General features: G+C 35.5%; 1 protein-coding gene across 1 annotated transcript in view; it reads right to left on the bottom strand.

The window, feature by feature from the left end:
- The window catches only part of LOC121739007 (BAI1-associated protein 3), a 133,898-nt gene that overhangs the window by 60,701 nt on the left and 57,605 nt on the right, over positions 1 to 15,592 (bottom strand). Inside the window, exon 3 of the mRNA XM_042131311.1 lies at positions 9,621 to 9,813. Within this exon, the coding sequence (XP_041987245.1) occupies positions 9,621 to 9,813 (193 nt within the window). The remainder of the gene's footprint in view (positions 1 to 9,620; positions 9,814 to 15,592) is intronic.

The raw sequence follows: 15,592 nt of genomic DNA, 5'->3' as shown, positions 1-15,592 counted from the left end.
AATCAGCTCGGCTTATTACAATACAGAATTAACCACCCACTGGTTTAATCAACGTTTATTAAAGATGCTACAGGTGTGTTATATTTAGTTATGAAGGTTCAGCGAGATTTGGTTTTTCATTTTTAAGAAAGTTATACTAGTAATTTTGTCAATTTCTTGAATAACAAAAAATTAAAACCGAATTTCAAGGTAAAAACAATAAAAACATCCTAATAATATTAACTAAAAAGTATTAAATAATTTTTCCTATCTAATAAGTAGTGGCTTTTTCCGAATTCGGCTAAACCTCAACTATTTCTGTACTCAATCTTCATCATTTTGAAGTCGGTACCAGATAGCTGAATCTTCAGTTCTCTGTCTGACAGAATATTTGAAACTTTTGGAACTTGTTTTGGAAATAAGGAGCAAAATCGTGTAAATTAAATAAAAATACATTAAAGTTCGAAGTATTTTTTGCTCATAAATTCGATTGTGTTTCTTATTCCTATTACGTAGTAGATTGTTTTCCTATGTAGGTAAGTATTTTCATACTAAGGGTTCAATTTATACTAGTGTAGTATTGAAGCTACTTACTTGTCTTTTTTTTCTTTAGAATCTCAGAAGTAATGTGTGCCTTACGCTCTAGAGTTAAGGTTGAATTTGTTATGTTAAAAATTGAATAATTTATTTTGAAACAACATTATATCTTATATCTTTAAACGAGCAATTCTTGTTTATATATATAATTGGATTCTCGGAATCGGCCCCAACGATTTTCATGAAATTTAGTATATATAGGGGTTTTCGGGGGCGATAAATCGATCTAGCTAGGAATCATTTTTAGAAAATGTCATTTTTATCGAATACCGAGCAAAGCTCGGTCAAATAGCTAGTTTTTATTAAAATCGCTATGTAAAGTACCAATAATAAGAACGTAACGTGATAATATTATAATTATGGTGTTTTGTGGGGCATATTATATCCATATACAACCATGTGACATTGGTGACCCTGACGTGGTAATGATGATGATGAATGTAATTTGCATAGTAGATATGCTTCAGTTCTTAAAACAGCACTTATACCTCCAAACTTGCATCTTCTTAAGATAAGAATCCGGAGTTCTCTTAGTATCTTTGGAACCATAGTATACCTTGGTGCAAAATCTTGCGTTTTGGTTTACTATATCCTTATGTTTCCATATTAATTTTGAGGAGTTACCTCGATTACTCATGGATCCCATCATCAGATCACCACTTTTGTGAAAATGGGACCAAATTGGAGTGAAACCTAATATAACAAAATAAAAATTTTGAAAATCGGTTCACAAACGGCGGAGTATTCGTTGAACATACAAAAAAAACCACAGCTGAACATATAACCTCCTCCTTTTTGGAAGTCGATAAAAATATCACATTTATCTAATTTGAATTTGGAATTGTCTTCCATATTTTATTTATATTATTGGTATACTTAGCCCAAGAGATTTTATGACAAGTTCATACATACTTTAATGCGAAAAGACTTTTTCCCCAACCTAGTACGGCTTTTGCCCGATAATGAATTTAGGCACAACAACGTTACGTACAACATCTACGTACCATATAGATATTTTCAGTTTAAAATATTCTCGCTGTTGCCAAAACAGTAGCGTACGCGCGCTTTGACGAACCTTCTCTATTTAACGTTATGGCTCATTTTCATTGGTCGTTAACTCGTTCGTTATACAGCATGCGGGCAGTCCCCGTAGCCGAGATAACGACCAATGAAAGTTACAAGTCGATACGTGTTCGTTACACCGCCTGCGGGGATTGCCCGCATGCTTTATACCTACCGTGATATCGACCAATGAAATTCATCGGTCGATATACAGCTTGCGGGACGCGAGTTGCCACGTTTCCGACAGTTCCCAATGGCCGCCATACTACTGCAAAGGAGATCTTGGAGATAATGCCTCACGAAATTGAGTGTCTTTTTTCTGAAGTCGTGTTTCTATTTTATTTAATAAATCTTCAAATAAGTCATTAGATAATCTAAAAAAATTATCATGATCTTCTACTGTATCACACTCCAAATGCAATTGTAACTCCTTACACAATGTTTCTGACGCGCCATGCCTGTTTCTATTTTTCAGTAAAGTTCGCACCCGAAATCTTTTTCTCTCCTCCTTCAGTGACGCTAATAGTTTCTTCTTCAATAAATCACAGACAGTCAAAATTGCTCCGCGTAACATCAATTGTTGTTCCATGGCAATAACGTCTGTAACTGGTGATGAACACAGAGGTTCTCCCCAGCCCTGCGGGTCCTATCGACTAATGAAAACGGTTCCCCGAATGCGGGCCCTGTGGCACGCGTTCCAGAAGTCTCCCGCACCCCGCATGCGGGCCCTATCGACTAATGAAAACGGTTCCCCGAATGCGGGCCCTGTGGCACGCGTTCCAGAAGTCTCCCGCACCCCGCATGCGGGCCCTATCGACCAATGAAAATGAGCCAGTACGTAGCCCTTAGATTTAGCGCTCCACGAGGGTGCCTTAGGGAAATGTACTCTGATATAAACATGAAGGGTCTCTCGTTTAGGGATATTAAAAGTATCAACATTATTTTCTTGCGAATTATCCCCACGATGACCTTTAAAATATTAAATTGTGTTATTCCAGTGACACTTAAAATGATTCACAAGATGAAGATTTTTAAATCTGGATACTCTAGACTACATATTTTAACAAAAATGTAGTCTAGACAATTGAGAATTGAAATTTCTAGAAAATTGAGACAAAACAATTTTAAAGAATTTAGGAAAAACTGAATAATTCCTTAATTTTATAATAAATGCAAAAGAGGTGGTCAAAGCCCAAATGTTTTGTCTTGAAACCATTAGGTTTCAAGACAAAACATTTAATGAAAGTATATTAGTCCTTAGGCAAAATTACTAGCATACCCTACTTCGGATCCCTAATATATCAGGCGCTACAGCCTACACATATGACTTTAAAAGTATGGACGGTCAATTATATGTTTCTGTTTTATTGCTATCGCAGATTTAAATTAATGTTCTCTTGTTCAGAAATTGTAAATAAGGTGTAAAAAATCAACAAATGTTTTATGTTTAATATGATCTACTCTCACATAAAGGCGTTTAGGCACAAAAACTAATAGCCATACTCAAAGTAAAAATCTGTCGGTGACTCTCTCAACGTTACGTAACTTATCTTCATATAGAGGATTTTTTTAGAACAATAATATCTCCTTCACTATCTTACTCCTTTACTTATATTATCCTAATATTATACACAAAAATATATCTATAGTGGATTTTTACCCTGTATTGTAATAGAAGCTTCGTGTTTACAGTAATTAGTTAGCATTCCTTAAGAGTATGTGAAATTTTGAAAGTGAATTCTTAAAAAATAAGGTTGCAAAGTCTATAACTATAAGTAGAGATAGTTATAGCAATATATACAGAAGTTGTCTCAAGAGTCCACTCGAAACTGGGATTGAACAGAAGTTGAATTGATATCGACCGGGACTAAGATGTGGACCCAACAACCTTGTCGAGGATCCCATTGTACTATTCCAATAAATGAAACTACGTACGTTTTATATCCGTTTCAAACTCTGTAAATAAACTTAATAATTATATTGAAATGTTATTACTTATATTGAAATGTAAGTAATAACATTTCAACATGAAAACTCAAACTCAGTTTTTTTTACTCAGAATTATTTTACACAACAAAAAAAAACATCCACAGCCAAAAATATAACCTCCTCGTTTTTTGGAAGTCGGTTAAAAATGTTTCTGAACGTCGTTACTGCCGGCGCCTTCCACTTTTGAGGGACTAACCCGGCGAGAAAAACCGGCATAAGAAACTCGCACGGGGCCATATTTTACCAAAAAGAAATACAAATGAAAATAGAAGCTGTAATTCCTCTATAAAATTAAATTTTATTGCACCTCTATAAATGCACCGATCCCAAACTTCTGAATATTTAATTATACTAGAGATCGCCCAATGGTCGAAATTCGACCTTAGTTTCAACGACATTAGAACTACTACCTATATTTTGTAAAAAAATATTAACTATCATATTTTGTTCAACTCTTGTCTCTGGGACTCAGCTGACTGACCGTGTAAGCATTGTCTAATAGTATCTAAGATTCAATAAAAAAGAACTGTAATCCATTTTCAATTTGTCACCTTGTTGTCAATTCTTTCTTCAATCATAAATAAGAGTATGATTCGTATGTATAGTCTTGTCACTCAAAAATCTGTCATTTTTCCTAGTGTGTGTGTTGTAGTGTGTGTAATGTTTTATTTGTTAAAAAAATGTATGATAAAATCATAATTTCAAAATAATATTAGCACGATGCACTCCTTCACCATATAAACTATCTATACTTAATATTATAATTGGGAAGGGTTTGTTTGTTTGTTTGTTTGTTTGTTTGAACGCGCTAATCTCAGGAACTACTGGTCCGATTTGAAAAATTCTTTCAGTGTTAAATAGCCCATTTATCGAGGAAGGCTATAAGCTATATTTTATTACGCTTAGACTGATAGGCGCGAAGAAATAGATGAGAATGTGGAAAAAACGGGGGAAATTATACGAAATTGCTTATTATCTTAAGAACTACTAGAGCAATTTTTATGTTATTTGGCAAACATGAAGAATAGACTACGTGAAGGGACATAGGCTATTTTTTGCGGAAAAATGTACGGTTGCGTGCAATTCCTAAATTAAGCAAGTTGAGCCGCGCGGAACATCTAAGTATATAATAATTATAATAAAATCGTAGGAAAGTCAATTCTGTACATTGAATATTTTTGTACTATAAATAATACTTGGGATGTCATCTACTATGCTAACGCGGACGAAGTCGCTGTCAACAGCTAGTAAACTATAACTGTGCAAAATTTCATTCACCTACGTTTCTCCATTTTTCGTCAAAAGGGATACAAAGTTTTTGGCTCACGTATTAATATATAGATACAGTTCATAATACCTATACAATACAATTTCTCCTTCCTTGTATAAAATCTTAAGTCTGTTTGTGAAGCCTTCGCACGCCAACGATTCGAACAGTTGTTCGGAACTTCACAAAAGCCGCGTGTTTTTGACAGGGAGACAGACAGTTACTTCCCCTTCAACAACTTTAATGTTTGGCTCGGATAAAGATATAATAATTAAACTATTCACTTCCCGGGACCGACCGCAAGTTATTGAGCCAAGTTTCGTTATTGGATTTAATGTTTGCGAATGTTTCCTCATACGTCTATGGTGATTCGATTAAGTGTGCCTATCCATCGAACGTATAGTAATAATATTGTCTAACTAACCTAACCTAAACTCTGGTAATTGATCAATTCATAAATACGGAATATTATTTGATCAGTCTTACATCTATACTTATAAAATTACATGTCCTGACTGACTGACTGACTGACTGATTCATCATCGCTGAGCAAAAACTGTAAAAGTTACAGCCACGAAATTTGGTGAGTAGGGTTGTTTTTTTAAGTAGACACCCACTAAGGAAGGAATTTTGAAAATTTTACCTCGAAGGAGGTGAAATAAGGGTTGAAAGTTTTAATGAAAGTCCGTCATTTCTTGAGTTAAAAACATGAAACTTTATTTTTGGGTTACTGATTAAAAATGAATGGATACGTATTTAAGCGTTTTTGGAAATTCTACCCCCAAGGGGGTGAAATCGGGGTTGAAAGTTTGAATGAAACTCCGTTATTTCTTGAGTTAGAAACATGAAATTTTATGTTTGGGTTACTGATTAAAAATGATTGGATTTGTGTTTAAGCGTTTCTGAAAATTCTATAGGGTGAAATAGGGGTTGAAAGTTTAAATGAAAGTCCGTCATTTCTTAAGTAAGAAATTTGAAAGTTTATTTTTGGACTGCTGATTAAAAATGAATGGATAGGTATTTAAGCGTTTTTAGAAATTCTACCCCCAAGGGGGTGAAATTGGAGTTGAAAGTTTGAATGAAAGTCCGTAATTTCTTGAGTTAGAAACATGAAACTTTATTTTTGTGCTACTGATTAAAAATGAATGGATACGTATTTAAGTGTTTCTGGTAATTCTACCCCCAAGGGGGTGAAATTGGGGTAGAAAGTTTCAATGAAAGTCCGTCATTTCTTGAGTTAGAAACATGAAAGTTTATTGACGTTTGCGTTTGACGTTTGCTTAAATAGGGTCCGTTTTTGTATTTGTGGTTCCTTATATAAAGGGTAAACCTTTGTATAAGGAACCACAAAAACAAAAAGGAGAAAACTATCCATCTTTGTTATTATACTATGTTAACGCGGATGAAGTCGCGGGCAACAGCTAGTTCGTTCTATAGCTTATTTATAATATTAGTATGGATAGTAGTATGTATATATATATAAATATTTTATTAAAAATATTACAGACTTCAAAAAAAAGGTAACAGTATGTTTCACGAAAGTCATTGATTAGGTAAATGAAATAATAATAATAATAATCGTTTATTTGCATAGAATATTTTTAACAAAAGATCTTAAAGTATAGGTGCAGTAGCAAACATTCTGCTTTTGAAGCATGCAAAATATATTTTAGCTTATACAACTATTTTACATTTTAAGTTCACTAATTAAATTAATTGAAGACAACCATACAAAAATAATTTAAATTAGCGAAAAGGAATAAGATAATTAAAAAGAAGTTATTTGTATATCAGACTTAACTTAGTATGTCACTGTCAGAATATGATGAGGAAAAAGAAAAGAAAAAAAAACTTGTACATCATGTGTCATTGTCTTGAGGTTATGTCTCATCAAATCTGCAATGTCATGTTTAATTAAAGCCTGTTATAGGGCTCGCGAACTTTCTCATAAGGTAGAAAAACAAGGTCAAACAATAGATCCATTTCGTCCATTATATGAAATAGTTATTCTTCTAAATATAGCCATTTGTTTTTATTAGCGTCCGTCTACTTTCAGTAGGGCCGCGGCAAGTAGCGGTTAACTATGATTGACAGCCTCTATAGCTGAAACTGTACCCACATATAAAGTATGAATTACACAATTACTAAGTATTTTGTAGAAAGCTTTGAAAGAGTTTTAGTTGATTACTGTCACTGAGATTTTGATAACTCTTTTGCTATTAGTTATATTAAATAAAATAACCTTTAAATATGATATTGGTACATTATTTTAATTCCATATTATAATATTATTAATTATTAGCTTAGCCAAAAAGCCGGACATTTGTACAAATAAGTCCTGCTATCGAATACTTAGAATCTGAACTCGTGTAGTAAATACGTTCGTAATCTCCTGTTTTATTAAAAACCATTTTGTATGATACAATTTTACATTTTATGAGGTGTAAAACCTTCAAAAAATAGTAGATTTTCATATAAAATTATCGATTCAAAGCTCTACAAAAGCCGGACTCCTCTTAATTTTGGCCGGACAAGCAATCGAAAAGTCTGACTGTGTCCGGACGCCTGGCAACCCAACACCGAACGATACGGCTGGTATAAATAGTCAGTACTTAAGATGCGACCCGGTCTTAAGACGCGATTCGGCTCTGTGATTGGTCCAAATTTTGACAGTCAACCAATCACAGAGCCTGAACCGTGCCTTGAGACCGAGATGCATCTTGAGTACTGACTATTTATACCGACCTAATACTGATGTTACCTGATAATAATTATAAACTGTGCCATTTAGTTTAAACCTAAGTAGGTAACTAACATAATATTGTATTAGTTAAACAAAATAATTATAATAACTACTCGTACAAAGAGTTTTACATCTACCTGTAGATTTTAGAAACCGATCAGAATATTCAATCTTGTATGTATGTGGCTTTCACATTCCTTCTCGTTCTCATCCTGTGGACATGTTTTGTACACGAAAATACGCCTAGCACGGCTTTATTGGTAACTTCCGAACAAATCTGGATCTAGTGGGCCTCGGATTTGGAACACGGTTTTTGCATTACGTCGGAGAACGAGAAGACGCGTCGGGAATGATAAACGATTGCATATTAGTAGGCGGGGGTCGTCGTCGAATGTTGACAAAATGGAATTTTAAGCCTCCAGATGGTGTGCTACCGAGAATATTATTGCCAAAGTCCCTAGAATTGTAATAACAGATTTAATAAAGTGTATCGCTCCCTATGTTGTTGTTGAATACGTTTACAATTTTTTCAATGTTGGTTCAAAAAAAATTAGAGGATACACCAGGAACGAGAGAAATTGAAAATAGGTATTTGAAAATGTATTGCTGTCTCACCAATCTCAAGTATCCCACCGCAGAGCGCGATAGAGACAACACGACACGAGTTCTAATAAAAGAACAGAAAATCTTCAATTCGTTGTCCGCTGATTCCTTCTCCAAAACTTAACCGATTTAGGTACTTTTTTCATTAGGAATTAAAGCAAGGCTTGAGCTGTGTTCCTATGTTTTCCTTTTTTTTGTACATTTTAGGCCAGTTTTGTTTTCTGGGTGTTTAAATACAGAGGAAAATCTGGCCATTTTTTTGGGTTTTTGGATGTTCTTATCTTTTTTAATAATAAAATTATGAAAAAAAAGAAAACATCCCTGATATGCTTATAGTGGCCATAGATATTCAGGAAAAAAATCATAACTCTACAGGCATTGTCCAGGGAGGAAACAGGGGATAGCGTTTGTATGGAAAAACGGCGGTGTGGACACCTCTTAAAGCACGCAGTACTGTTTTACATTGAAATAGCAAGCACCATCGCTGGATTTCAGCAGTGGTTTAGCTCTGTATCAATGTAAACATGTTTCAATTGAGGTCAGTAGACAGTATCCGATATCAGCGCCCGCAAGCTTTCCTGTAGGTCAGAAATAATCAATGGAAATTACGCGTATGGGTCAAGCGAGTAAATATAGATCAACACAGCTAGGCTAAATCTCGTACCTCATTCATAATTTTGATTCAATTCTTAGTTAGTAACAGTTACCTTTTTCCATATCTCGCTGGATGGCGATCGCACTATGTCTTCCAACGAGACATCCACTTATTTATTATGTAACAGTATAATTTTGAAACTTCCTGCCATAATATGTCACGATGATAATGATGACCCCTCGATCTCCCCTTTTACCTGTGTATGGAACCTTAACAGATAGAGCCGTACAACATGCCCACTGTTTGCACTTCTACAACACCTGCGAGTTAACTGTGCACCTCACTGGAATTTTTGCAAACGGCAACGTTCTTGATATTACGTCCCAGCGCAAGGTGCATAGTTAATTGGCGCGGGGCGCGGAATCAATTTCTTCCCTAGGCAGTTGTCGGACGTCATTTGGTCGGCTTATGTCAATTCAATGTTATCGTGATCGGACTGGGTTTTACATAAAGTGACCAAATAACGTTGGTCAGCCATCTGCCTGTGGATTAACTTCTCTGATTGTACCATCGAGGAAATTAATTCCTAGGCAGTTGAGAGACCAACGTCATTTGGTCGGATCGCGTCTATTCAATATTTATGTCGCCGTCGCAGTCGCCTGGTCGCGTAGGTTTGAACAAAGCATAATTATTAATTGTGATCTGTTGGCTGGATTTGACGTAACGCGACCAAACTACGTAGATCCCCCATCTGCCTAGGAATCAACTTCTCTGATAGTACTTACCTCTGTATACAGATGCTCGTGTTCCTTATGCGACAGGTGGGCAGGCACGCTGGCCAGCCCCAAGTCGTGCGGCGCGGGCGGCGGGCGCTCCGCTCGGGCTTCGGCCAGGCGCAACGCCGCCAGCCGCCTGTTCTCCTGCCGCCACGACAGCGCTGTGAAGCTCTCGAAGTACGAGCCATCTGTGTCTTGAACCCTGTGTAAAAAATATTCAGGGGCTGTTTCACCAGTATATTATAAGTCTATGGTTTCACCACTCCCTGATAAATGCCGGATAGGCAGTAGGCACAACCACAACTTTTCTGACAGATACTCTATAGTCTATACTCTATCTGACATATAAGTTGTGGATAACCTATCCGACACTCATCAGGAAGTGGTGAAAAAGCCCTAAGTAATAAGTAATGACTAATGACTAGCTTATAATAATTATTGTGTCATAAGCACCATACATTTTCTGTCAAACTCTTAATGAAATTAATGTTAAGTAGTAGTGAGTGCGGCCGTTGGTGGTACCTACTCAGTTACAAATAAAAAATCGACCAAGTGCGAGTCGGACACGCGCACGAAGGGTTCCGTACCGATAAAGAGCAAAAATAAGCAAAAAATTGTGTTTTTTGTATGGGAGCTCCCCTCCATTTTTTATTTTATATTATTATTATAAATAATTATAAAAGTACACATAAAATCAAGGATTTTTTGAAAATTTCAAGTGTCTAATTGTAATCATTATTGAAATCGAGCAAAAAAGGCCAAAAAAATAACGTTTGTTGTATGGGAGCCCTCTTTATTATTTATTTTATTTTATTTTTAGTATTTGTTGTTATAGCGGCAACAGAAATACACAATCTGTGAAAATTTCAGAAGTCTAGCTATAGCGGTTTTTGAGATACAGCCTGGAGACAGACAGACGGACAGACAACGAAGTCTTAGTAATAGGGTCCCGTTTTTACCCTTTGGGTACGGCACCCTAAAAACAGCATCAAAATCAACCCCTACGTATATAATGGGACTGGTGTGTCTGGTACCAGCCAATCGGTGGTAGTCACCAGTAGAAACGACGTTTTCAATAATTTATTTTATTAGTAAAACATAATATAACCCCTCAATGTCTTGTCGAGAATAAAATGTAGATGTCTTATGTCAACGGCGAACATATACCCCCTTACTCTGCCCTTACTAATAAACGTTGTATAAGCTTTGAATAGTTATACAGTGTTTTGTTCCTGTCACACAAGTGACAATTTTAATTGGATTGAAGAAGACAAAACATTGTATAACTATTCAAAGCTTATACAGCGTTTATTAATAAGGGGGAATGACTGCAGCGTTCACCCTGGTTATGGTATGCTGTTCACATTAGTTTTGCTCCTAGATAATTTTCCACCGTTAATTGAAAACCTTCTATATTTTCTTACATTGTACCATGTAACTTTATGTAAGATCTAACTTTTTTATCATCAAGCATTTCCTAGCCTAGCTGAGTACCTACCTAAATAATCCTAGAGACTAATGAGGTGAAAATGCCTCACAAAATTGTCACAGAGTCCGAATTTCGTGTGGCATTTTTCAACAAGGATTTGTTTGGGTTCTCTATTTCGATCATCCGGGGCTAATCACTCAAACTTATGTAAGTTTGACTGATTAGCCCCGGATGACCATGATGCATTTATACAAGTGAAAACGTCATTTAAGTAATTAGGTAGAGTACATCAGAATATGTATTCTGATGTACTCTACCTATATGACGTATTCACTTGTATAAATGCATTCATCCATATAGGCATTAGCACTATAAATAAACAATTATAGTAAACGTACAAAGGGAGCCGCAAAAATATAATTATTTTAGCTGGAAAATCGCAATTGTATTTCAACTTCAATTTCTATGTAATTTCACAATAAATCGCAAATATATATTATTACCTAAATGATACGTTACAAGTGACCAATTTAAAATCAGACCGCAATGAACGTTTGCGGGCGACATCGAAAACGAGTCGTGAATTACAAATATTTTTATGAAAACCTCAGCCCGAGCGTTATTGGAGTTTTAAATGCGTCATGAATGTTTCCAATTATTTGCAATGTTATTAATACATCGATTTTACAGGTTTATTGTAGTGTAGATGGTAGTTTATTTGCAGAGTTTTTTTTTTAAATTAAAAAACCTAATTCAACGACACGATACGACTTTTATACTGCTGTATAATCACGAATGAGCTTCCTTATATTCTCGAAATATTTCTCATCTTTTGAAAATTTCACGTAGAGAATTCTCATCTTATTTCCCGAAAAAAATTTTACTCTCAAAATATTTATCCTCATTTTCTTTCTGAATTTCGTCCTTCAATACATTAAATATATTATTATTTCTGTCCATGAGGCATGAAAATAGTTACTAGCATTATAATAATATCTACTGGGCAACGACGAAGGGTTTTATAGAAGTAAGCACGGAGTTCGCTGAGCGCTGGAAATGAAATAACTTCGCTGGAATGAGCGTAATTTAATTCCAGGTAGGAAAGATTTACGTAGCGCAACTTCGGTCTGTGTCTGTGGTAAAATATAAGTAACGAGAACCGTGCTTAGAGACCGACTCACGTTCCGCCATGAGAAGCAAACATCCGACCCGCCCCGGCGTCACACGGGTATAAAATTTATAGCCACTGAAAAATTAATAAAATCGATAGCCTATGATCCTTCCCGTGGCCAACTTCTTATCTGTGCCAAATAACATAAAAATTGCTTCAGTAGTTCGCAAAATAAGCCCTTTCAAATAATTTCCCCCGTTTTTTCCACATTCTCCTATTAGTCTTAGCGTGATAAAATATAGCCCATCCTCAATAAATGTGCTATCTAACACTGAAAGAATTTTTCAAATCGGACCAGTAGTTCCTGAGATTAGTTTAGTTAAGTTAGCCCTTTCAAATAATTTTCCCCGTTTTTCCCCATTTTCCTCTATTTCTTCACTCCTACTAGTCTTAGCGTGATAAAATATAGCCAATAGCCTTCCTCAATAAATGGGCTATCTAACACTGAAGGAATCATCAAAATCCGTCATCAAGACCCGCACATGGTTGGTCCCCGATGTATTAACCGGGCACTACTGTATTTGTAGAGTAGTTACTTCGCTCAGAATACTATAAAAACAATGTATCAGATAATCCACAATCAATGTAAGAGCCTTTTTAAAGCATTTTACAAAAGAAGTAAAAACCGTACTCACTCGTCAAAAGAAATATCACGCTTGAATTTCGACCGCTATGAGACCACTAAACAATATTACCTTATCTCTATTTCCTTCAGTAACAATATGTTTCAAATACATAAAATATAATAAGGTCGCGAAGTGTATTATATGAAACGACTATAACTATAAAAGTAGTGTGTAATATCCGAACCTTCCTAAGGAACATAATATCTATTGTGGTGCGACGACTCGTGAAAATTGGGAGACGCGCGGAAAACCGATCAGGGACTGTAGACAAGTGGCAAAACGCTAACGCTAACGCTTACGCTAACGTTAACGCTAACGCTAACGCTAGCGCTACAAAATGTATAGATTTGACATTAGTATTCGCTAGCGAAGCGATGACTTATGTCAAATCGCATACATTTTGTAGCGCTAGCGTTAGCGTTAGCGTTAACGTTAGCGTAAGCGTTAGCGTTAGCGTTTTGCCACTTGTCTACGGGGGCAGGAGAGTTTTGAAATGAAGTCATGCCTATTAATAGTCGTACATACAATTTAATACAAGTTTACCTTTCCTTTGTATTACGAGTGATTGCGTTAAATGTGCTTATAAAATAATAATAAATAAACAGAATTTACTTTTTATAAAGTCGCTACAAATTGCAGTACATATTATAGCTAGGTATGTATGTGTATTGTATATATATCATAATATAATACTAGCTATTTGACCGAGCTTTGCTCGGTATTCGATAAAACATGAATAAAATGACATTTTCTAAAAATTCCTAGCTAGATCGAGTTATCGCCCCCGAAAAACCCTATAATATACTTTTCATGAAGAGAATATGAGATAAGATAAGATAAGATAAGATATATGTTTGAGAAAAGTCACAAAAAGATTTAACTTCAAAGTTTTACTTCAAAAATGCCCTGAGGAATATAATAATTTATAATAAACCTGAAAAACGTTAATGTACACGCGTTCGACATTAAATATTTAAAGATCACATTGAATATGTTCACAAAAAAGGTATATAGAAGTGATAAGCAGTATATTAAAGCTTTATGAAAGCAACAAAAGGAGGACCGAGAAAAATCGAGCATTAAATCTGTAACGACGCAGAGGACTATTTAGCGACCTTTGAAAGTTCCAAGTGCTTGACATATAAACAGAATCTTTCATTTGTAAGCCCCGTAAGTATCTTTAAGGCTTAAAAGGGATTAAATAATATTCTTACGAAAACGTAATTTATATTTCGACCACGCGAAATAAATGGAGACCGATACAAAAGTTTTATTTAAGACCCAAATGAATTAAGGTAATGTTCGGCTATCTCTTAGATCTTTCGTTTGCTTTTCCAGGCCTTTGATTTTTATTAAGGGTAGATAAAAGTGTAAATATTTCGCACTTAACCGACCGAATAAGACTCAATATGATGATAGATATATTATAGAAGATACTATATTGCTCACATTAAATTAAAATATACAATCATGTAACTAAAACTAAACTTAAGAGAAACATAAATGTGTTCAAGGGCGGCTTTATTGCTATAAGGCATAAGCGATCTCTTCCATGATGTACATTCATTTTTATTTTCTATCTATTTCGGTACGTACCTTTTGATTTTTATGAAAATTCGATTATCTCAATCACAAAGGCATTTTGAGTGAGACGAGAAACATTATGAGTGTTTCTATATTATTTAGGACACGACTAGACGGGCACGGTGAACGGTAATTGATTACATCGGGTGGCGTAGGGCGGCGTAGAGCCGTGGGGCGGCGTAGGGCGGCTCAGCGGGCTGCGTGAGCATTCTCGCGCGTGACGTCACACAAGGTCGCCTCGTCCTGCACGTAGCGAAATAAACTGTCTCATCAAAACATTGTCAAGTAAAAATATGCCATTTGCCAAGACGAGATCAAAATTACACTTTGATATACACTGATAGTTGCAACACGACATTGCTGTGTAGAATCTTACGAAGAGTCAAGCTTTTGTTTTCTACAAAAATGTTAATTTATATTTTCTTTACATCCATCCAATATTATGAATGTAGCCAAGAAAAAAATTATTTAAACGAATTTCATTAAAACACAACATTATTAAGGCACCCGAAAATAAACTTATCAGATTATATTATTATTATAATTTTATATCTTGATGAAACTAATCCGAATTTTTATAAATAGTACGTAAAGACTCAAAATTAAAAATTTCAAGCTTCAACAAATATTAAACAAAATTTTAGCTAAGTAGAAATTGACAAATCTATGTCCTCCAACGTCGACGAAGGTTGACCTTTTCTGAACTCTAGATAAGTTACAGCTTTTAATATTTATATTGTGTGCATGTTTTGAGAGCACTTTATAGTTGAACCCTTTGTAAATAAAGTTACAACTACTATCTCAGTTTAACAGTCTTTGCTTAAGTTTGTGCAACTTGGAGATTTCTTAGTTTAATATTATTTTACTGACTCGGCACTACTAAGCCCGGCCGCACATTGTCCGAAATTTCTGATACGAAACATTTGAACGTCGGCCGGACCGCCACACCGCACACTATCCGAAATTTCCTTCCGGCGAGTTCGAGCTCACTCGGCTCAGTACAAAATGTAAGAGAGAGCGCGATCCGTCAGAAACATTTGAACTGACATCCGATCGACGTCATCTGAGTCATCTGACACATAATGTCAGACGCCCGCCGGAACGCAATTAAAAATTTCTGCCATCCGATAGACGGCATCTGACAACTCAACCGGACCGGACGTCAGATATA

Source organism: Aricia agestis, chromosome Z (genome assembly GCF_905147365.1).
Source record: "Aricia agestis chromosome Z, ilAriAges1.1, whole genome shotgun sequence".
Lineage (NCBI taxonomy): Eukaryota > Metazoa > Arthropoda > Insecta > Lepidoptera > Lycaenidae > Aricia > Aricia agestis.
The sequence above is the reverse complement of the archived record's forward strand: the minus strand, read 5'-3'. Positions and strand labels throughout refer to the sequence as shown.